Source organism: Emydura macquarii, unplaced genomic scaffold, assembly GCF_026122565.2.
Source record: "Emydura macquarii macquarii isolate MOO-44397 ecotype Brisbane River unplaced genomic scaffold, CSIRO-AGI_Emac_v2 contig_2681, whole genome shotgun sequence".
Lineage (NCBI taxonomy): Eukaryota > Metazoa > Chordata > Testudines > Chelidae > Emydura > Emydura macquarii.
The window spans coordinates 3,796,344-3,819,859 of record NW_027132818.1 but is presented as its reverse complement, the minus strand read 5'-3'; the positions used below and the strand labels follow the sequence as shown (position 1 = coordinate 3,819,859).

Here is a 23,516-nt window from a genome sequence, read left to right as displayed (position 1 = left end):
TCCTCTTATTCAATGAAGTGTTAACATTTCAGGATAACCTCCTCATTCACCCTGTGCTTTATAGTACCTTAGAATTCATTTGGTGTGAATTATGGATATCAGTGTGTGCTTTAATTATAAGACATGACGTCTCATTGTTCTCTTAGACTGCCTTCATTTTCTTCAGAATTTCATGGTAACCCCCCCACCTCTTTAAAGAAAAAAATGGATTGGGTCTGCCATCTTCCATTTGGTTTTCTTAGGGTTTAGCTAGTATGTAGGTAGCTTATCAAAGACTAGATAAGAGGTAAGTGTCTTCCAGCTTTAACTCCAATCTCCCAATAATGCTGTACATTGAATTTTTGTGCTACACTTTTATACATAAATGTCTGATCTACCGCAAAAGCACAACACTGTACAGAACATACAAATTACAGAAGGTGATTAAAATATTAAGAGAATTACCTCGTCTTGAGGCTTCAAAACTATCAAAAAGGTTAATTCTCTGGATGTCGTAGGTTAATGTGGTATTAGGCATCAGTGTTCTGTTTCTGTTTATGTTGGTGACTGCAAACTTGAAAGCTAATTCTTCAACGTTAACTAGTTCGTTTTCCACCGTTTCAAATATTCCTCCTGTAGAAGCAAGGAGATAAAGAAGTATTATCACATCCTCATTCATCACTATACAGAGCAGATAAAATCAAATTATGAGCAATAATAGCCTGAGTATTCAGAAGAAAACAGTCAGCATTTTTAAACCAAGGTTTTAAGACTATTGCATGCAGCATCATTTATTTTATCCATGATGTTACTGTAGAAAGACACTGCACATGTACGACGTAGACATTTTTATGGTAAGAGACATGCTTTTAAAATTTCTTAAGTGATTTAAAAGCTTAAATCATGAATGGTGTGGAAATAGAAATGCTATTTACCATTTCACACATTTAAAAAAAACCCCAGGGTTATCCAATGAAATTAATTGGCAGCCGTTTTGATGCAAGCTTGAGGAAATACTTTTTCACACAGTGCACAACTAACCTATGGAACACCTTGCCATGGGATGTTGATGGCCAAAAGTATAAGTTCATGGAGGATAGATCCATCAATGGCTGTTAGCCAAGATGATCAGGAACGCAACCCCATGCTCAGGGTGATCCTAAACCTCTGACTGTCATAAGCCATGAGTGGAAGATGGGTGGATCACTCTATAATTGTTCTGTTCTGTATACTTCCCCCTGAAGTTCTGGTATGGGCCACTGTTGGAGCCAGGATACTGGGCAAGATGGATCATGGTCTGACCCAGTATGGCAGCTCTTATGTCCCGTTTCAAAAGTGATTTTAAATAATTTTGAAAATGTTGCCCTTAAAACTCTAATTAGGCATTTCAGGCACAGCTGGGCATTGAGGGGGACTGTGCAGAGAGAAATGACATCAGTGGGAGCTCTGTGGGGCCTTGTGCCTTGTACAAGTGTTACGCCACCTGCAGCTCTTGAGACATCATGGGGAACCTGAACACTGCACCACCCTTCTCATGGGTAGTGTGTTCACTTGCTTCTGTGTCTGCTGACCAGTGGAAAGGAGGGTGGGGATATGATTCCACCTCCTTGAGAGAGGCTTGAGGAGGCAGCTGCACTAACCTTATGGCATTCTGATGCTCAAAAGTGCAAAGACTATAATAAAGGTCAAAGTGGGCACAGGGAGTTCAGGGAAGGTGCCTAACACAACTGTCCTCACAACACCCATACAGAGCTAGGTAAGATCTGGGACCTGGTTGTATCAGTTGCGTGGTTGGACTTTGTGGTAATTAAGTTGCAAATTAAATTTTTTTTTAATTCCCAGTTTTCAGATGCTTAAGCTTGCTGATCAAAACACTTCTTGGGCTGAAAGTTTCCATGCTTAGTCTCTGGCTGGAGAGTTTTGTGTGGTTTGTTTTGGGGTTTTTTTTGTGTATTTTGGTTAAAATCTGGGCAACTCCCTTCAGGCATTTTTGAGCTCACTGAGGGACAAATAAACATTTCCCCCTGTTTTGAAAGTTTATGGCTGCACTTTCACAGAGAAATCCCCCAAGGGCTGAACTCGGAGACTTGGCGTGTAAACACTGTGGTGTTTGAAGGAATTATGGCCATGACCAAATTAAACCAAAAGCTTGCTTAGATAAACTTGCATACTTAAAATTAACGAGTCAAGCAATGCAAAAGTCAAAAGCCCAATGAGTGCACAGCACAGCTCAGGAGCAAGGGACTGCATGTACGAGCTGTGCACCAAGTATGCTGTTTAAATCAGAGCAAGCTGAAAATACTCTAAAGTGTGCTTAAGTTCCAGGGCCTTGTATAGCAGCAAGGGATCAGCAGGAATGCCTTAGCCATGCTCTCTATGCTGGAGGACCCCTGTTCTGCTGGGCTGATCCTCCCGTGCTGAGCAATAGCAGCAGAAAGGTCACTTTGCATCAGCACTGCACCACAAAGCAGCTGCATCACCATGCAGGATCCAAACCAAGGATCTTACAGCAATGTTAATTTAGGCATATTATGTATATTGTATATTTTGTGAATTTAATATTAACAGAAATATTAAGTTACTGGTAACAATTTAACAGGAAAAGCAGGAAGGGAAGGTGCTACATATATGCAGTGTGACTGAATGAGTTAATGTTGATATGAGCCTTAACTTTAACACTTGAAAATCTTTAGCTCCTAACCTTAACATTGCATTAACACTGTTAGTCTGCCTATGTGGAGTCACTCGGAGAACTGGGGCCTTAATGGGAACAAAACTGGGTCATTAAACTGTATACAAAGATCATTTTATCCACTACTGGAATGAAGCTGTTTCTGGGGTGAAAAATATCAGCTGTTGAACAGCGCACACACATGCTGCACAACCGTGAAGGGTAAAGGATGCAGCTATCCAACTGAAACTGCAGGGGAAATGTAGGTGGGCAGAATGTAGCTACTGAAGTTGGAATTTGGCGAAGTAACTAGAGCTAATGGCCCTGTTCCTACAAGACAGTCCATAAAATTCTCTGTGACAACAAAGTGCTCAAGAAGGATGACCCCTTCAGCAGCACAGACTCTGCTAGCACTGTGCTGGAGCATGGGTTCAGAAGTTTCTCAGAGGGGAGAATAATACCTATTGAAAAAACCACCCACAACACTTCTTGCAGCATATAAGTAAGTGGCTTTTTGGAGAGGTCCAACCCAAATACTGCTCCAACCCTTTTTACATTTGTAAAATCTGACCAGATCCTGGTAATGGGTGTCATGGCTGCCTGCCATTTCACATGGGCAACCACATTAGTTCATAAGTTCAGTTCTGTTCATTATATTTTCGGAAGCCAGAAAATAAAATCAATGTGATCTGCTGCTGATTATGCTGCAGACAACCGAAGGTAGGTTTTCTTGGAAATCTCACCTCAAAATTTACAGGGAAGTTTTTTGGAAGGGAACTGAACATTATAGTGGAATGCTTTGGCAGTTCTGAGGAGGGAAGAAGGCTAGTATGTTCCAGGGTTCCCAGGTCTTCCTGATCTGATGTTGAGACACCTGATTTGTGGTGACTGGAACTCATACTAATCTCTAGGGACTTTCTTATGCCAATAATGCATTCTTGCTTTCTGGGAATGCTGTGATTTGAGGAATGCGTAACCTATTTTTTTTTTTTTTAAAAGCTCCTTTTAAACAGCAATCTCCAGATTCAGTACTTGATTTAGCAAGTATAATTTACTCATTTAGTACAAGTCACTAGAGAATATTTTGGATTTCTCAGTTACATATTTTCCCATTTTCCCCTTCTGAAATTCAAGCCCTAGATATAGCTTTATATTTTCTGGTCATCAGAATATATTCATCTAATGTACTGCAGTCTCCTGCAATTTTGTTGTCACCAATATAGGCTTCATGTAGTTATTAGCGGACAATCAGGAAAGGGAAACACACGGTGGAATTAAGACTGCTTTGTATTTTAACTCAACAGTAAAAGCACTATAAACTATCAAAAGAAAACAAGATGGCAACGTAATCTATTTCTATAGCTGCTCTTAAAGAGATTAAATATGTTACTTTATATTATCTCATATAAAATAGCATATCACATCCGAAGCAATTTTTTTCTTTATGTACTGCAGCGTTACACTCAGACTGCACAATTGTTTCAGGTTCTAGAATTCTTTTTGATAATGAACAATAGTATTACCAACCAGTTTACCATTCCTTTGGTTAATTACAATTTACCTTCCTTCCTCTCTCTCATCCGCCAAGAATACTTCTCCCTTTTTGGATTACAGCACCAGCTTCTTGGTCTTAGGGTAAGAAGGTAAACTGATTTGCCACTTAGCCTTGCTTTTTTAGTGGTCATCTTTCCCCCCTCATCAGGTTACATTACTACTTTTACCCCTGAAGATGAGTGTGTATATATATGCAGTGCATAATACATTCAGCTTTAGAGGTAATTAGCAGTGCAATTTGAAGGGTTTGTGTACAGAGTGGCAATGAAGTTAGCTAAACAGCTGTCTCATTGATATATGGCAAAGTTATAAACAACTAAAAACAGGGTTTTATAATAAGAGGTGTTGGGCAATTTTAATACCAACCCCACTTATAATCTATTAAGAGCTCTGTCTATGTGCCAAATTCTACTCTCCTTACTCAAGAACGAGAGCCCTGTAGCACCTTAAAGACTAACACATTTCTGCGGGCATAAGCTTTTGTGGGCTGCAACCCATTCAGATGCATCTGACGAAGTGGGTTGCAGCCATGAAAGCTTATGCCCGCAGAAATTTGTTAGTCTTTAAGGTGCTACAGAACTCTCGTTCTGTTTGCTGTATACAGACTAACACAGCTACCCCTCTGGAACTTTTCTCCTTACTCAGTTGGTTAGATTGCTCATCTGAGTAAGGCATCAGGACTTGGCTTTTGAGTCTAATCCTCATTCAACATATGCGCAAATTGACTAAACCTGCTTCCCAACAGAGGTTCCCCTGTGCTAAAGCAATGTCAGGGTCCAGCTACATAGTATGCCATCCTCTTCTTCTTGCAGTTGGCTTCTTTAAACTATGATGTTCTTAGCAAAACCTCTATTACTTGCTAAATATCATTTTATGCTTCTATCACTTTAGTGTCCGGAAGTTCTTATTTTAAATGATTTGATCACTCAGTTTGGGTACTTCACACCCCACATACACACTTGTAAAAGCCTGCATCTTCCCTTCCCTCCCAACTCCACCAGAAGAACCCAAGACCCTCCACTGAAACATTTACAGCACCCTTATCTCCATTACTGTGACCCTATCATTTGCCGTCTATATGCCTATTTAAAAGACCCTAATCGTGAATGAGATTCCTGTGGAGAGACCCCTGTGCCAGCATACAGCATTATTGATTTCCATGCAGAAGCAAGGCATCTATTAACATTGCTCTCACTGCTACATTGAGGCCCATATGGGGAAAACTAGAAATATTTTAGGACTACACCAGCCTTACACCACCCACCCCTCTACATCATGCCCTGAGAATAGGGCTGTTCCTCTGCTTTTCATTGAAAGATCAGTGCAAAATGAATGGATCCAGGGTCCGGGATCTGGTTCCACGTCTCTTTATTTATATATAATATATACACACACACGTTTGTGCATAGATGGTTTCTCACATCCATCTCCTTTCACCATGTTTATTGTCTCAATGTGCAAAGGGCTAAGGAAAGACATTTATTGTCAGGTATAGGAAAATATTAATTCCTCAAAAATGAGTAAAAGGGAAATGATGGCTACTTGGCTGGGGTAGTTCTGACAGTGATAAGAGCTCTAACCGTATGAGTGAGTGACTGCTCAAAGATGAGGACGAAGGTAATCCAAGCTGAACTGACTAATATAACAAGGCATCAACTCCATCCATCCTTTGAAGGAAAAAATCAACAGCAAGCGAAACGTCAAAAACATAAAAGCACACGTTAGTAGGCACTCATAAAAAAGCTACAGAAGTCTTTCTAGCCAAATAAATCTCTTCATTTAAAGATGTTGTCAAGAACTAAGCCAGATTCAGAAAGTCATTACTAGATCCTGTTCTTCCACCTCAACTATTCTTAAAATGCTTCACTCCAAGGAGCTCAAGAGATTGCTAATAGGACAGAGCTTTTGACTCCTTTGTGTACCTGATTCAAATTAGCCCTAATCATTAGCGCCAAAAAATTGTTGCCCTCATGAAGGGTGTTACAGGATGACCAGTTCTGGATGGAAAACTTTCAATATCACAAAAACCTCATCATAGATTGTAGTCTTAGCTTTGAGGGCAAGATTGAATATGCATGATGGAAACTGATCCTCAAAGGTGTCTGCATGTTGGATCCAAAGCACGTGGGCAGGGCAGAATGGGCAAGTTTGGCCTTCTACTGCCGGAGTTTCTAACCTGTCCTGTGGCTCCAAAGGGAATGTCAATTTTCAGCCAGTGGTATCAATCTGACACTTTTCAAGCAATACATTAACTTTCAGACATGTTTTTCAAAGCTACATCCCACTTGCAGAGAGATTTCTGTGCCCTTTCCTTGCTAATCTTATGTCCAGATAGCAAACGTAAGGAAAAACCTTGCTATTCACTGAAGCCCTCTTAACCCATCTGTTACTTTCTATTATAGCCTCCCCTGGAAAGAAAGCCAAACTGGAAGCAGTCACCTCCCCAAAAAAGTTCTAATCTAGCCTGCAAACTGTAAAATGCATCTGCTTTCTGTGGGGGAATCTATATACCAGGCTGTGACCCTTCAAACCAGGATTGACATACAAGAGCTCCTCTGTTTTTATAGTCAGAGTTCCTTTTTGAGGGTACCCTGCAGGAAAGCCAGCCTGAAAGCACATAGTTTACCGCTCACCACACAGAAAGACACAAATAGTAATTGGGATGCTTTTTCAGCACCGGGACTCTGCTCCAATATGCAACTGAGTTCATCAATTTCAGTGCATGTACCTCAGATTTTGCAGCAAAACTGTTGGATGCCTCCCAAGCACCACTGACTCCAGTTAACCAAGGAGCATTACAGCATACACATGCCTGCCGTTTCCCTTTTGTGACCCATTGCAGGTCTCCTAGGGGCACTGGTTTTTCAAAAAATTTTCCAGGAAGGAGTGTCTGTTACAATAGTGTCCAATGAGTTTCCCTCCAATATTTTTAATAAATCTTCTCTAGTAAACTCTTCCCTCTCCTGTTATGGAAAATGCACTTACAGGATGCATGACAGCATAAGGGAAGTCTTTTTTTTAATTATTTTTTTTTAACCACGACTGAGGAAGTAAAAGAAAACAATATTGCCAACCACGGGTGTTTAAAAAAAATCATGAATCAGGACCACAGAACATGAGATTGGCTTTAAAATGTTGAGGTTTTAAAAAGAACACATTTGGCGTTCTTTTTAATTGTCTTCTGGGTTTTGAACCTATACGGTGTATTCATGTGACACTTTTGAGCTTTTCTCCACAACCGTGAGGCCTAGCAACTTATTTCTTTTAAATGAAAGCTGAGATTCTTATATATTCACATGACTCCAGGAGCGAGGGCTATAAGAGGAAACCCCAGAGATTATGCAACTTGGAACATTGGGAAAAATTCAAGTGACTTAATACAGAGGGTTTAAAAAAAAACAAAATGTTTGTATTTTCAAAAGTTTTGTACTCAATCTGGGATTCGCATATTAAAACCAATGGAGTTGAAAATGCTGACTGGGCTGTGCTAAAACAACCCCTGAAAAATGAGAATGTAAGCAGACTGGTAGACAAGAAATACAGCTGAGATTTATAGCTAAAGCTGTTATCAAGACAAGCATTTTTCCTCCTTACTCTGTGAATGCAGCAAATTAGGAGCGACTTTATTTTATTAGAGGCTTTATCAGATAAATTCCATTAACAGCTGATTATAATTTTTCCAGCTAGGAGAAAAGTGTTCCTGCATGCCAACGTTGGGTGCTTCTCTCATTTAAAACATGAAGTGTTCCAATACTCCCATTCTCCTTTTTCAGTGGGATGGTCTTCACGTTTTCAGAAGCACCTCCTGTGACTTAGGAACACATGTTCCACTGAGACTCACTCTGACATCACTTGCACCCTAACGGGTATGTCTACTCTGCGATTAAAAAATCTACGGCTGGCCTGTGTCAGCTGACTCCAGCTGTGGGGCTATAAAGTTGTAGAGTAGATGTCCAGGCTTGGGCCGGAGGCTGAGCCCATGTGTCTATGCTACGGTTTTATAGCCCCAGCCCAAGCCCTGTGAGCCCCAGTCAGTTGACATGGACCAATCACGGGTGTTTTATTGCAGTGCAGACATACCCAAAGTCACTTAGGGCCAAATTTTTAAAGGTGTATGTGTATAAGATGCAAATAGGCATCCAGAGGGATTTTTGAAAGTGCCGAGGCACCTATCTTGCATCAATTTAAATAGGCGTTAGGTGTCTTAGGCTCTTTTGAACATCCCACCCATAGACATTAATGGTCTGATTTTTCAGTCAATGAGAACTGTGGGTGCTCAGCACCACTGAACATGCTGCCACAGGTTTCTATGGTTGGTCATTGAAGAGAGATACAAGTGTTTTAATAATAATTGCAGTGACAGGGCAATGGCTATTGGAAGAGTTGGCAAATTAGCCAACATTCTATCCCCTGCTTGTACAGACAAGAATGCATGACTGAAGTCCCTGGTGATTAAAACCTCCATTGGGAGATCAGGCTGTCGCAGTGCAAAGCCACTGCAACCTCAGTTACAGGTGTATGTGGGGGGGAGGAAGAGTAGAGAATCTATGGGACTGGGACAGTGCCAAAAAAGGCATTGCTGGGTAGAAAGGAGGAAGGGACAAGGAAACCAGACATTCCACTATGTCACTTTTTCTCTCCAGATAACTTCCCACTTGTCTCATTGCTATGGAGTCCTGTTGGGAATGAAAGTTGCAATCTCGTTGAGTAGATTTGAGCTGCTATCAGGAGATGTGATTGCTGCACTTGTAGCTTGTATACCCAAGCTAGGTTTGATTGAGCTAGCTCACTAAAAATAGCAGGGTGGTCCCAGTGGCTAGCTCAATCAAAGCTGGTTGGGGATGCCTACGTGTGCAGTCTGAGTGTAGTGTATAGACAGACCTTTACCCGGAAATCCATGAAGAGAGAAATGTTTCCCATGTTTGCCCTTCATAGGAAAGAGATTTTCTTTGGTTACAAAGAGCTTTGCTATGGCAGGGAGGTGTAACTTATTCCTTCTTGCACTTGTTTTGCTGAATATGACGCATTGTCGGAAGCATTGATATTTTAGTGGGGGGAAAAATCAAGTGAGATTTATTATTTGAACAGACAATTTAATTGTATCTTTTTTGTTTTAATGTTTTGATATATTGGCTTATATATGATTACTCTAGAAATTGGCTCACATTTCATTTAGACATGACCTGAAGAAACTCTACAGCATATAAAGAACTGGTTCATAATAAGAGTAATTAACTACTTTACACCTGTAATAAATAATCCTCTTTTGCACTTACACCAAGTCTGAATTTGGCTTTGTAAGTGGGTGCATTGTCATTGATTTGATTTTAGTACCCTGTGATTTTTATTTTTTTATTTTTTATTGTGGATGTGCATTTAGGCCTTGATCCAGCACCACTAAAGGCTGTGGGAACTTAGCCATTAACGTCACTGACAGGTTTAGAACCATAGTGCTTTCACAGCCTGAATTCAGAATTTGATTTATTGGGTGTCAACTCTTATAGGGACTTAACCTTCATGTTGTTTTTCATGTGACATATTGAGTGTTAAATTATACAGTATTGGAACGCTGGTCAAAATTACATTTCAAATTCAGACCAAGTGGAAATAGGTGTCTCCTTTGACTTCAGACCTGGTTTAAGTGAGTGAAACTCCAGTGAATATAACCTTTAGTAAACAATAATTTAGTAAACAATAATTATTTAAAGGTCCAGCTGAAGTATGCAAAAGAGGAAAAGGATCTTGGTACAGAAGTCATAAAAATACCATACCATCCAAAGTATTCTGTTTGAAAGTCAAGTCCAGGATTTTTATATATCTCTGCAACCAACAAGGGACTGTACTCAGGTAGGCTTCCATCCTTTAGAAGAGCAGAATGAAAATGATATTTATTATAAAATGATATTTTTAAAATGTCATGCTTATTAATGAAGATTCACCTTTTCCAGTGGGATCTATTTGAATTAAACTTGTAGGTTTGGAGATATTTCCCAAAGGTTCAATTGGCATGGTTCATGTTCCAGAACATCTAAATTAATGAACTCTTTTTAAAAAAAAAAAAAAAAGTTGGTTGACCTAATTTACTTAACTTTTTGCACTGAAGTGGGCATAGCAGTGCCTACCAGAGATAGATTTTGCACTTCTAAAATGATTCTGTGGTGGCTGGAAGTTTAGAAAGGCTTGCTACTTTTACTTTCAATTATATTCTAGTGGTGGGGTCAAGCAAGTAGAAATTAAAAATGTGTCTTATTCACATTTCTTATTTTGCCTCCACCACGGCTGGTGTTTTTTTTTTGTTTTGTTTTTTTTGCGGGGTGTGGGGGGAACTACTAGACAGGCACTGGAGTATAAATTATAAAAGAGAAAGGAAAGCAAGGGAGAAATTTGGCCCCATTATTAAGTTTCTTTCCACTCTTACCGTCTTGCAGGGCTAGAATAAAGGCTGACCAGGTTTGCAGTGCCCATGCTCAGGGGATTATTACTGAGATGTTCTCAGGAGCAACTCACCTTGAAAGAGCACTGGGAGACTAAACAGTAGTCATTGTGCCCTAGTTCCCCAGCACGTCCACACACACTAGCCAGCCATGCATGCTGGGAGTAATATGCTGCACCCCTTAAATGGGAGTGGTAGACTGAGCCCCACCCAGCAGAACCAAGGAGTTGTAGATAACAGCAAGAATTTAATTAGTTTTTTCACATTACCATAATAACCCCATTGGCAATGTTGTTCTGTTACTTACAATGCTGCTGCAAGATAATAGGGTAACTCCTTGTCAAAATTATGTGCTAAATTATGGCATTTAGCCATTGCCTATAGCAAGTGGCTGCATGAAGCCACCCCACCCCAAGGGGAATACTCTGCCTCAGTGTGGGCACTACCAGAATACAAATAATAGCTTGAAACAAACACACACACACAGCTTAATGGCACAATCCAATATGGTGTCATGCACTGAACAATCTCTCTTGACCTTCTCATTTGTTAACCACATGTCAATGGTAGCGGTGCCACAGAATCCATCTGATAGAATGATGACTTGTGTACTCACAAGTGAGGTGTGGCAGGGAAGGTTCTCCTGTTGTGCAGTGTGGTTCTGCAGTTCTGTGTAACCAATGACTGGTATGTGTGTGTGTTTAAGTTCCCAGTGACACAGTAGGCAGCTGTTTAACTTTCCTCTTTGTCCCCCACCTCTTTTGTTCAGGACAAATGAAGCCTGATTCTTAGCCCAGTGAGGTCAGTGTGAGTCTTTCCATTGATTTCAATGGGATTTGGATCCAGCTCTTAGAATGTAGAGAATCTCTCTCCCCAGATTATAACTAATTTAAATACTTCCTATCTGAAGGCTGAACTGTCCCTTTAAATATTTTGGAGCAGTGTAGCACATTCAGAAGCACTTGTATCTGTCCTGGCTGGAGCATTTCCACTTGAGACAGATGGCATTCTCCCCTTGTGGCAGTGCAACCATATGGGAAGAAGAGAGCTGGTATATTAATTGTAGAGCTTGCCCTGAACCACAGGGCCTTCACAAGTGTGACAAGGGGAAAAGAAGAGAGAAAAAGAAAGTGGAAGAATCAGGAAGAAAGGGACCGAGATGGAGTGAAGGATCACAGAAAGGGGAAAATGGGGATATAGATTTAGGGAACAGAAAAAAAAAATAGAGGGTTGCAGAAAATTAGAGTAGGTAGAGTGTGAGGGTAGGGGAGACAAAGTGACTAACTGCCTTTCTCCTATACTGTTGAAGTTGATTGTAGTTTTGCCACTGATTGCAATTGTATCTGGCTCAAAAAGTGGAGAATGTTTGAAAAAAATGAGGTTTGTTGCTAGTACAGAGTAACTGAACATTACTTTGGAAGAAACTTTTAAAATAATGACCACAATCTGAACCATTGGAGTCCCCATCTAGAAAATATGGTGAGAAATTAAAGTCATGATTTCTGTACATTGAGTTTGAAGTGCCTGCTTAAGTGATAGGATGCATAGCTATACAAACTGTATATTACCATGTTCCTTTACAATGTACTATAATAGTCCATTAAGAATCTTGTACATTCCAAAAATAATTAATACAGTATGTACAACCACAGCACTTTTTCTGGCATGCAGAAGACCCACAGAAAGAATGCAGGTACATAATTTTTGATAGAATAAAGCCAAGAGGATGTGCTGGTGCTGGAAAGCAACTGTAAAACTCTATATTCAATGGAAATTACAAAGAAATTGGAAAATTAATAAGTGAGCTTCAGCCTGCTTCAGGACCAGCCTTTTTATTATGCTGTTGTTCTGAAAAAGGGGGTTTTATTCACCCTGAAATGTCACTTGAAGTCTTTGCAGTTCAACAACCAACATTTTTAAAGAATAAATATCTTGGTTTCCTCTTTTAAAAAAAAAAAAATTTTTTTTTGCTTGAGTGCCCATTACTTATGTGTAAGGTGCTTAGAAACATAAGGTTTTTATTAAAGCTGCAGAAATCTGAGATTAGCCTGTAAAAGCATGGATAAGCCCTGATCACTGATTTTTCACATCATACATCCTTTCGAAAAGGAAAGAAAAGGGAAAGAAAAATCTCTACTTTTCAGTTGTACCTAACTCTTGTTTTTCCCATTCAAATCATCCATAATAATTCCTTTAATTGCTGTTACATTCATTGGTCAGGAAAGGTGGTGAACTCCCAGGAGTCAGCTGCTTGCATGTTTCAACAGAGGTTTCAGCCTTGGAGATCACCAGTGACTGTACACACTTTCAGTTTTCATGCAGGCAGGGGAAAAAAAATCCCCAATATGGTTGCATCAAGGCTTTTAACTTTAAGGAGACACAGATTTCACTGGCTTCTGACATTCTTATGACTCTCAGATCATGCTATTGCATAAAAGCAAAAAAATCAATAGCAGCTGACAAGATTAAACTTGTTTGTTTTGAGTTTTAGTGATGCACTCTCACACTAGAGAAAACCTTTATAAAATAATTGGTCTAAAATTGAATTACTTTGCCAATAATTTTCAATGTGTCCCCTAGACCCCATGTAATTTCCAGGGTGTTTGATTCACTGAACCTACAAAAATCCATAGGTATATGTGGATCCACAAGCACAGGAGCATCCATGCAGAGGCCTACGGTCTCTGTACTGCTCCCATAACGCTCTCCTTCCTTAGAGTCATGTGTTATTCCCTCACGCCTGGTAACTGAATCAAAAATCTTTCTGTTGGTGAGGGTTCTGCAGGCCTCGGGGGAAACTGTTGCTGATCAGAGAAGCAGTGGATTTCTGCAAATCCTGTTGTCCATTTCCAGAACAAGGTTGTATCTCGACACCTTCCATTTTACCTCTCCCACCAGATCAGCCGCATTTTGCTACTCTCTGTTGTGCTTGGCTAAGTGGCCCTGTGTGGGGGGGGAGGCGGGAGGGTATTTTTGTTTGTTTTTTTTCTAATACAGCTATTTCTGCGTTTGAGAGAGCGGAGCCAAGTAGTACTTTATAACTGATCTGACTAAAATAGTGTGGCTCTTCTTGTAATATTTCAGTGAGGGGGAAAGACGGTTGTGTTTTGTTTTTAGATAAATGTGGCTGGAATAGTCAGTTCTGGGAGGACATACCTAAGTGAAGTATGGCGAGTGTCCACACCGCCTTTGTAACACCACTGTTGTGAAGAGGTTAGTTCATCTGTGTAAAGTGCCTTGAGATCCTCTGATAAGAGATACTGCATAGTGTCTGTTTGAACAATGTGTTCATACTGCTGTGTTTTCTGAGCAGCTCTGCTTGGCTGCCACCTCCTCTACCCCTGCATGGAGACCAAATTTACACATGGTTGAATCTGCCACAGTGTGACAAGCAGACCTAAAGACTTGTGAAAAAAGTGACGAGTCCAAGTGAGATTGCTGCAAACAACTAGAACAATTTCTGCTTCTTTTTTAAACAATTATTTGTGATTTCAAGTGAATAACAGGGAGTAGAAAAGGTCAATACTAGATACTTCTCATTGCTGACATCACATTTGAGACCTTAAGGGCCAAAAGAATAAAAATAATTTTGTGGATTAAACTGAGAATATATGAAGTGGGACTTTTAAAAGAGGAACAAAACCAGAAAATAACAAACAAGTAATCATCCTGTTTTCCATTAGAAAACTCCTTTGACTTCACAGATATTTCAGTGGAATAGAGTTAAATACAGAAACAAATGTCTGCACAGTTTTTCCATGAAACCTGTGAGGCTTTCAGTGACCTAAAAACTCCAAACAAACCTGTAGGGATTGAATTTCTGCATTGAAAGCTTCCAGTTCTAGTTTGTGAAACACCTGCAAGCTCAAACAAATAAATTTTACCTACTTTCCCTGCAGACATTTAAAAAACTATTTTTACCTTTGTGTTGATGAATCAGTATATGCATCTCCTATTAGCACTAAGAGTTCCATCCTTGAATATTCATGCATCAAAATGAGCACATGCTACAAAATTAGATAACATTTTTCTAAACTAATTCTGATTTATATAACACCCTCAGTGTACTAGGTGCTCTACAGACAAGCAAGGAGACAGACTCCCTACCCTGGAAAGCATATCATCTAAGCAAACCTGAGGTTGCACTTTTAATTGTGGAAGTTGCAATTTTGTAATTGATATATGCTTACAACAAGTAGGTTTCATCAACACATGCACATTGAATTCCAGTATGTCTTTATAATAATGATGTTGGCTCTTGTTAAAGACATTTCAGTGCCTAAAATTCATAACTTTCTTGGTAATTACCAATCTGGAACATTTCTATTCCAGAATCCACTGAGAGCTGTTTGTATCTGGAAATATCTGTTCATGTCTTCATTAGTGAATATTAAAGTAACAAGTGCAAACAGACTGAATCTGCACCTAATCACAACTGTATATGAAGTGTTTAGTTATACTATGCAAGTTTAATAAAATTTTTGTAACAGGAACCCAAACCAAAGCTCTTATGGGAGCATTGCTTTATGAGATGGTTGGTTTCTTTATTAAAGAACACAAGAGCCTGTATTCTCACACCTGTGATTTAAAGCTACTTAGCTGGCACAAGAAACAGAGACTTCCCAGAAGTGTTGGACCATCTATAAAGGATCATATGTACTGCAATTCCTATGCATAATGGGACTGATAAAGGGGGATATGGAAGCCTTAACTTGGAATTGTCTTGTTTTAGTGAGAACCATCAATGTTAATCATTATAATATACTTTCTAATATTTAATATCCCTAAAGATCCCTTTAAACAGAATTTGTTTCTTAATTTCATTTTTTACATTTTTGTGGCCTTTATAGGTTTCAATTGGGATCATCCTCAAGAGGTTTTAAAATTATTTTATAGGTAAACCCTGGTGCTACGTAGGCAAAAGATCCAATCTTACAGTTTATAAAACTCTCTAGGCCTATGCAGAAGTAAGTCCCAATCTAATTCTGCACCTAGTACATAAATAGTAAATGCCAGTTTCACCCACAGCCACACATTGGATCTTGCCAGTTCAGGAGCTAATGGAAATGACAAAATTCTGCATTCAGTTTAAAAAGCTTAATAAAAAAGAAATAATACTTAGATCTGGTGTCTTTAAGCAGTTTTTCCTCCAGATGGTCTTTATCATTTGGTAACTAATTTTTATTTTTAAATGCTACAGTTTGATCATGTTTGTAAGCAAAACTTATAAAAACTCCCACTGAAGGGTAATCTTTGACCCAGACGATGTAACATCCTTGCATTTTTACATGTCCATTGGCCATATTAATGATTCTTGTGCAAATATGTAACTATATGTGAAAGTTCCATTTTTGAAAAGGTATAACACACTTAGACAATGCACATGTAAAAATCACATTGTCCCCAAAAGATATCATTAGATCACAGATCAACAGGGGAAAAAGCCCTATTTTGTTATCTAATCCATCATGCTGCTTCTGCAGGAATATTCTGGACAATACATTTTCTGTGGATTTTTCAATGCCTGGGATGTTTAATACAGGACATGTGACTAAGTAAAATTAAAATGGATTCTTTTCATTGATGACATTGGACTTTGGATCAGGTGCAAAGTGAATAAAAACAGTGATTCCTGGTCGGGGGTTATATTAACTTTTTTCCTCTGTAGTTGCAGCATGCAGAGTGCAGCATGCAGAGTTGCAGAGTGCAGCATGCAGAGTGTCTCCACATGTCTAGTTTAAGCATGCAAGTAGCTTCACTGGGAGCCCAGATACTCAAAGGTATTTAGGCACCTAGCTCCCATGGATTTCAGTGGGTTTTAGGGACCTATATACCTTTAAGCATCTGGGCCTAAGTGACTTCAGCGGGACTATTTATGTGCTTACAGTTAAACGTGTTTAAATACCTTGCTGAACTGAGGCCTAATTTCTTGTAATATTTTATTCAAAAGTGTAAATTTGGCAAAAAGAGAAAGTATCTGAATTCCTGAGAATTTTACAGTTGTTGGTCACTTACTCCTAAATCACTATGCCAATTTAAATGCTTAAAAAAAAATGAAAACAGCATTAGAGTTGAAATGTTGTATGCTGCAATTTGAGTCTGAGCTATTAACTCACCCCCCAAAAGTGATCAAAATGTAAAAGCTGAAACTGTAGCAAAGCTACCAGGTGTGGCTATAATGTAGCAACATTAGACTCATAGCTTCATTGTCAGAAACTTAATTTAAATATTCATAAAACCATCTTGCTATAAAAAAGAAATGGTAATAGCTTATAATCATTAGAGTACATAAAGTATGCCTCACAATCCATTACATAGCTGTAATTTCAACATAAAATCAACCAGGAGAGCAACACTTGAGTTTCAAATAAAATTACAATTTTTGTGATGGCCCAATAGAGCTCATATAGATATATATAGATAGATATATATAGAGAGATTTGCAATGTGTTTATCTTCTCCCTCCCATATGCAAACTATAGTGTAAATTTGACTTTTTCCAAGTTTGAGATGGTTTCTCTAAGATTTCAGAGGAGATTTGTACAGTCTGATCAAAAGGCCACCGGAGTCAATGGGAGTCTTTTTCATTGAAATCAGTGAGGCTTTGGATCAGGCCCTTAGTGTTACATGCCTTATGAAAAGTTCAGAGAGAATTATAATTAGAATTAAGACCATTTCCAGTTGGTAACACTATTGTCTATCTTTCACTGGTATTGAAACTGAAGGATTAAAAGGAAATATGTAAGTAGCTCACCTTCAAGTAGTAGTAATCCATACCACACACCGGGACTTTTACTGCACTGTAGCAGTGTCCACACTGGACTATACTAAGCAGCAAACTGCTGCTCTCTAGGGTCATGCCCAGGCTTCTCATGCACTGACTTGCCAAATAGATAGGCACTTAAATTAGCAATGGCCCAATGTTTCATCCTTTTAAGCAGACATACTGTGGCAAGCCCATCCCTATGACAGAATTCAAGCAGTGTGCAGCTTGCAATTGTTATAGAACCTTTTTGTGGCTTCTGGAGTCACATCCTTCCCCCTCACAGTAGAACCACATTTGTTCAGTTGAATTCAGAACTCCAGCACTGGAACTGGGGGCGCATTTGGCTCCAAAGGTGCCATTCTGGTCCCGTTGAAGTGAAAGCAAGTTTTGCTATTCACTTCCATTAAATTAGGATGGAGTCCTAAGTGCACATTTTTTAATATGGTCTAATTGCTTTGGTAATTTGAGGAATACAATTTGAGTATATATACTGGCACGATCAATTCATGGCAATTGGGCATGCAGAGAAATTATTTTTCTTCAGGATTTTTAATTAGTCTAAACATAGTGCACATTTTGGGGATAGACCACAAAGGGTTTAAAGCTGTTCTTGCAGTCTTCTAAGTAATTAGTGAACATTTTAACATTGCCTAAACTAGTTACCAAATGCATATAAGGAACAACTACTATGGTCTGCATGGCGAAAAATGGCTGTTTAAATATTTGATTTAATAATGCAGATACTCCAAACGAGCTGTTTTGGTTTATTTTGTTGATTTATCCATTATTATAAGTCTTGCTTTTCTTTGTGCGTATGATAGTTATTTTGCAGGCTTAGGGCCTGATTCTGATCTCTCATCAATTTTTCAAAATTGTAATCCCAGAAGCAGTTACTCTTGATATATAGTAGTTTTAATGGGAGAAAACCCAGGCTCATTGATTTTCAAGACCAGATGCATTTAGAACAGAAAATACAGAAATCTTAGAAAAGATTGATTATTTCTCCCATTATCCAAAAGCAGGGGCTTCACAATCCTAGTGAGGGTTGTTGGGTGGCTGATGACGTCGCTGGGGATGAACAAACCTTCTAAGGCTTATGAGGAATGGAAGGCTTGGGGCGCCCATGGAGTAATGGAGAGTTTCATGTGGAAGTCCCCTATAGACATGAAACACATATCAACAGAATGTTTGTCTTCTTTAGACAAACAATGTGGCCTGGCTCTTTATTCTTTTACAAAATATTTAGTTTTACAAACAATAAGCCTCATTCTGAACAAGGCTGGATGCCTTTCTGGAAGATATGCTTTAATCAAACACAAGTCATTGGGCTTAATACAGGGGAGATGGGGTGACATTTTATGGCCTTTATTATACAGGAGGTCAGAAAAGATGATCTGACAGTCCCTTCTGGCCTTAAACTCTTTGAATCTGGAAATGAGGTAGTCAATCATATTATATCACACACAGTTGTATTATAATAGAAAAAGCTTTATTTTCATCTATCACTATTATACATATGAAAATGATTTGTATAATAGAATTATGCATGCTTGTGGCTTTCATTTGGCAACAATATAGTTAATCATATCCATGTATGTTTTCTGTGTAGTGCTGAATATTGAAACCTGGTCAAATTAATGACCACGGTACATTTGCTATATAAATCAAGCACATGCAGAAGACACTCTTAGTGATTATAGTGCTCTCTGTGACATACACTTCATGATTTAGATTGGCTCCTGCAGAGAAGGATTTAATTTAAGGCATTTATGGCATTGGGTTTAAATTATTTGCATCGGTTGACTGAAGCTTATATTTCACCCTGCAACTTATGTTCACCTGAGGATTCTCTCCTGTGTACATTCCATTTGTCTCTTGCAGGATCTAAACTGGGTGCTATTGCCAAATTTTCTCTAATCAGATGCAACTAGCCATAAGTGGTGGTGAACCAATTTACAGTGCAGTCACATGTCACTTTTAAATCAGCTTTAAAAGTCATTAAAATTAGTGGATAGGTTTTGTAATTTTTTTTTAAATTTATATGCTCTGGCTAAGATTTTCAAGGTACCCCTGAAGAGGGCTGGATTTCCAATTAAAGTTGCTAGGCACCCAAATCCCTTAGTACAATTGAAAATCTCAGTTTTTATATTCACTGTCTCTTCAATGGCAAATTAAGGATTCATCCAGGGACCCAGGGGAAGATAAAGAATGGATTTGTGGATGCAAGAGAGGCTCATTAGTCTATTGTGACTTGTTCCCCCATCTTAATAAACTGCACCAAGCACTGTTTTCCATCTACATACTGAAAGTGAAGTTTTACCTTCAACTGCACATTGTGTTACTTGAAGTAAATGGCAGTTGTGCATATTGTGTGTGCACAACAGTCACTGAAGTGGTTTGGGTGTGCCCTGATGCGAAATGCACATCCATTGATGGAAAGGTTCCTATTGACTTCAAAGGCCTTTGGATCAGGCCCTGCCCACTCACTCAATCTGGGATCAGGCCCTGTGCACTCACTGGTCTTGAGAGTCTATTGAGCCCTTGTGACTCCTATTAATAGTAATGAGAGTTAAATTCAAATATAAAGTCGGGAATGCAGAGCCTAGGCTAGAGTAAATAATCAAAATGAATGTCATTTCCCCCAGCACATTGGCAGCTAGCTTAGGAAAGATTGAGGGCAGCTGAGGTGGTTATTTCATTTTATTCCAAAATTGAATGGCTGCTGAGCCTATTTAGACTCATCAGTTGGTGGCTGGTCCTATTTTGGCTCATTGAAGAGGAATGAGCCTCCTACAGCTTGGGTGAGGGAGGAGATAGTTGCTTGATCCTGGAAGAATGTTGTAAGGCTCACAAGGGATGAGGGTGGAGTCTTTGGAGTCTGTAGAGAAACTGCTGAGTTAGAAATGATCTGCAAACTTGACACATTCAAACTGGGTTTAAACAGAGACTTGGAGTGGCTGTCTCACTACCGAAGGTAAATTACTTTGCTCACCCATTCTCACCTCCTACTCAATGGTCGTCATTAAGTACCGGACTCCACCTCCCCCATTGTTCTCAATGCACCTGGATATCTATAAGATGCCTCTGTGTTACCTATTTTCTGTATTACTGCATCTGAAGAAGAGAGCTGAAGTCTCTCAAAAGCTTATGCTTGCAAATATTAAATTTGTTAGTCTTTAAAGTGCCACAGAACTCTCGTTGTTTTTGCTGTATACAGACTAACACGGCTACCCCTCTGGAACTATAACCAGATAGTGACCATAAAACCAAGAATGCTTTACTGTAAATCACACACTATGCCAACTGTGACTGTTTCCTATTATGCTCACTCCACAGAGACAAACTGCTTTGCCAGTTTCTGATTAGACTGATAGCGTACTTTCGTGATTACAGGACAAGCTGCGCTTTAGACACATTTTAGTCCCTCTTGAATGCACCCCTCTGGTGAGAGGTTTTGCTACCATCACCCCCTGTAGGTGGAACCGTGGGGTTGTACCACACTTAAACAAGGGGCTACAACCCAGACATCCAGTCTATCAACCATGTTAAACACAACACACCTAACTGATCATCGAGTGGGTGTGTTTCTAGTGGGATTCCAGATGGATCGGTTCTTGGCCCTATACTAATTAACATTTTTATCAACGACCTGGAAGAAAACATAAAATCATCACTGATAAAGTTTGCAGATGACACAAATAGGAGGAGTGGTAAATATTGAAGAGGCCAGGTCACTAATACAAGCTATCTGGATTGTCTGGTAAGCTGGGAGCAAATAAACAGTGTGTGTTTTAATATGGCTAAATGTAAACCTATACATCTAGGAATAGAGAACATAGGCCATACTTACAGGAGGGGAGACTCTGTCCTGGAAAGAAGTGAGTCTAGAAAGGATTTGGGGGTGGATAATCAACTGAATATGAGCATCCAGTGTCTGTGGCCAAAAGAGCTAATGCCATCCTGGGATGCATAAACAGGGGTGTCTTAAGTAGGAGCAGAGAGGTTATTTTACCTCTGTATTTGGTACTGGGGTGACTGCTGTTGGAATATTGTGTCCAGTTCTGCTGCCCACAATTCAAGAAGGATGTTTGATAACTTGGAGAGGGTTCAGAAAAGAGCCTGTAGTATGAAGAAAGAATTTAAAAAAAGGCCTTATAGTAATAGACTCAAGGAGCTGGATCTACTAGGCATAAGAAAAAGGTGAAGGGGTGATTTGATTTTCAGTCTATAAGTACCTATATGGGGAACAAATATTTAATAATGGACTTTTCAGTCTAGTAGACAAAGCTGTCCAGTGGCCGTAAATTGAAGCTAGACAAATGCAGATTGGAAATAAGGCATACATTTTTAACAGTGAGAGTAATTTAACCCTTGGAACAACTTACTAAGGTCAGGGTGGATTCTCCATCACTGCCAAACTTTAAAATCAAGATGTGCTCTAGGAATTATTTGGGGGAAGTTCTATGACCTGTGTTATAAAGGAGGTCACTCTAGATGACCACAACAATCCTTCTGGCTTTCTAATCTATGAACTGTGTTGGGCACCTGTACACCCTTTTTCTTCAGGGAGCCTGTGGTGGAGGCTGATTAAAGTGACTCCAAAATGGCTTCTTTAAAACAAAGCGTTATTTATTCACATCATGATACAGAGCAAAGAGTAAAAACAGTAAAGGCCAATATGCATATTTCCTACTACCTAAACCTTAATTTTTTCATCGTAAGCTTTTGTAAATTTCTTTCAGTCCAGTTACCTTCACATCTGGAATGAATGAAGGTGCTCCAGCATGGTGTCCGTGATTCATTCTATTAGCAATTCACTGCCACTGTTGACACCCCTTCCTCTCTCCCTTCCTGCCTAGGACAGCGTAATTAAGGTTCCAGTATCCCCTTTGATCCTAGGTGGTGCTTGGGAAGAATAAACTTTGCCAATTTAGTGGCAGTCAGGATGGTGGTCCCCCCCGGTTAATAGCATCCCCATCCCCCCTCACTTCCCAAGGACCCTGGGCATTCTCTGATAGTACCCCATCTTTGCCATTGTTTCATTCCCTGTTGGTTTCCTCCTTATGGCCTCCTTTGATTTAATTCTGTGCAGTCAGGCAAGATATCTCACACACAGAGGGGCATAAGATTTTTATTAAAAAGACACATTTCCCTGATTCTCCACACATACAGAAAGTAATCATTCCTGTTCCTTATTAATGGTGACACTCTCCTTTGTGCAGAAGGCCACCACAAGGCCTATGCACCATTTAACTGCTGCTTTGAGGACTTAAATGGTGCACATGTCTTGTGACAGCTGCACAGGACTAAATTTCACTCTAAAGCCCCAATCTGGGCAGGTGCTGACAGTCTGATTGCATGTGCTAACAAATGATCCACAAACGGTTAGACACAGAGCTAGCATATCTTCAATGCAGACATGAAACCAATTGAATGTCTTGTGGTGCATATTTTCAGTACTCCATGTGCAAGCTGTACAAATAAGCGTGGCTGTCCAAAATTTAAGGCATAGGCAGAGGACTTTGTAAAGCCCTTAGAAAGAGTCCTTAATTTAAAATCCTTTTTTTTTTTTAAATGTTGAAATTTAGATATATAAAGAACAAAGAAAGGAAGATGAGAGGTTCAGATTTGTAAGGGGGCAGAGTTAGAATAGTTTGGATACCTTGCCTGCAACGTTACATATATTCAAATGTTAAGGTATCTTATTAGCTTAACTGTTAATTTATTGGCTTTCCATTATCTATACTTTTTTTCTAAATACAAAGATTTTCACCTTAATTTCTAATACTTACTCAACGTTAACTTCACCTTAACCAAAAAGAAATTGTCTGGGGTTTTAAACATTGGGGGGGAAGGAGGGGAAACAAGAAAACTTTAAAATAAGTTGTTTTACACCAATAGAACTAAAGCAGATGGAAGCATTACAGTGTTAATGCAACTAGTGTCAAAAGGCAGAGAGAGAAAACATTATCAATGGATCTTTAGCCTTCCCATTCAGATAAAGTAAATAGGATTATTTATTTGAGTTTTATAATGGAAAACAATATTTCTCTAAATTCCTAGTGCTCGGATTTTTTTGCTGTGCAGGAATGTTTGAAAATGAAACCCAAGGG

General features: G+C 39.3%; 1 protein-coding gene and 1 long non-coding RNA gene across 3 annotated transcripts in view; one reads left to right on the top strand and one right to left on the bottom strand.

Annotated features, from left to right (window-relative positions):
- Positions 1-23,516, top strand: part of LOC137164681 (uncharacterized) — a 210,377-nt gene that overhangs the window by 8,187 nt on the left and 178,674 nt on the right. The gene's annotated exons all lie outside the window — the stretch shown is intronic.
- The window catches only part of GRIK1 (glutamate ionotropic receptor kainate type subunit 1), a 204,089-nt gene that overhangs the window by 104,235 nt on the left and 76,338 nt on the right, over positions 1-23,516 (bottom strand). For both annotated transcript variants that reach the window (XM_067565620.1, XM_067565622.1), the window contains exon 2: positions 445-612. In XM_067565620.1, the coding sequence (XP_067421721.1) occupies positions 445-612 (168 nt within the window). The remainder of the gene's footprint in view (positions 1-444; positions 613-23,516) is intronic.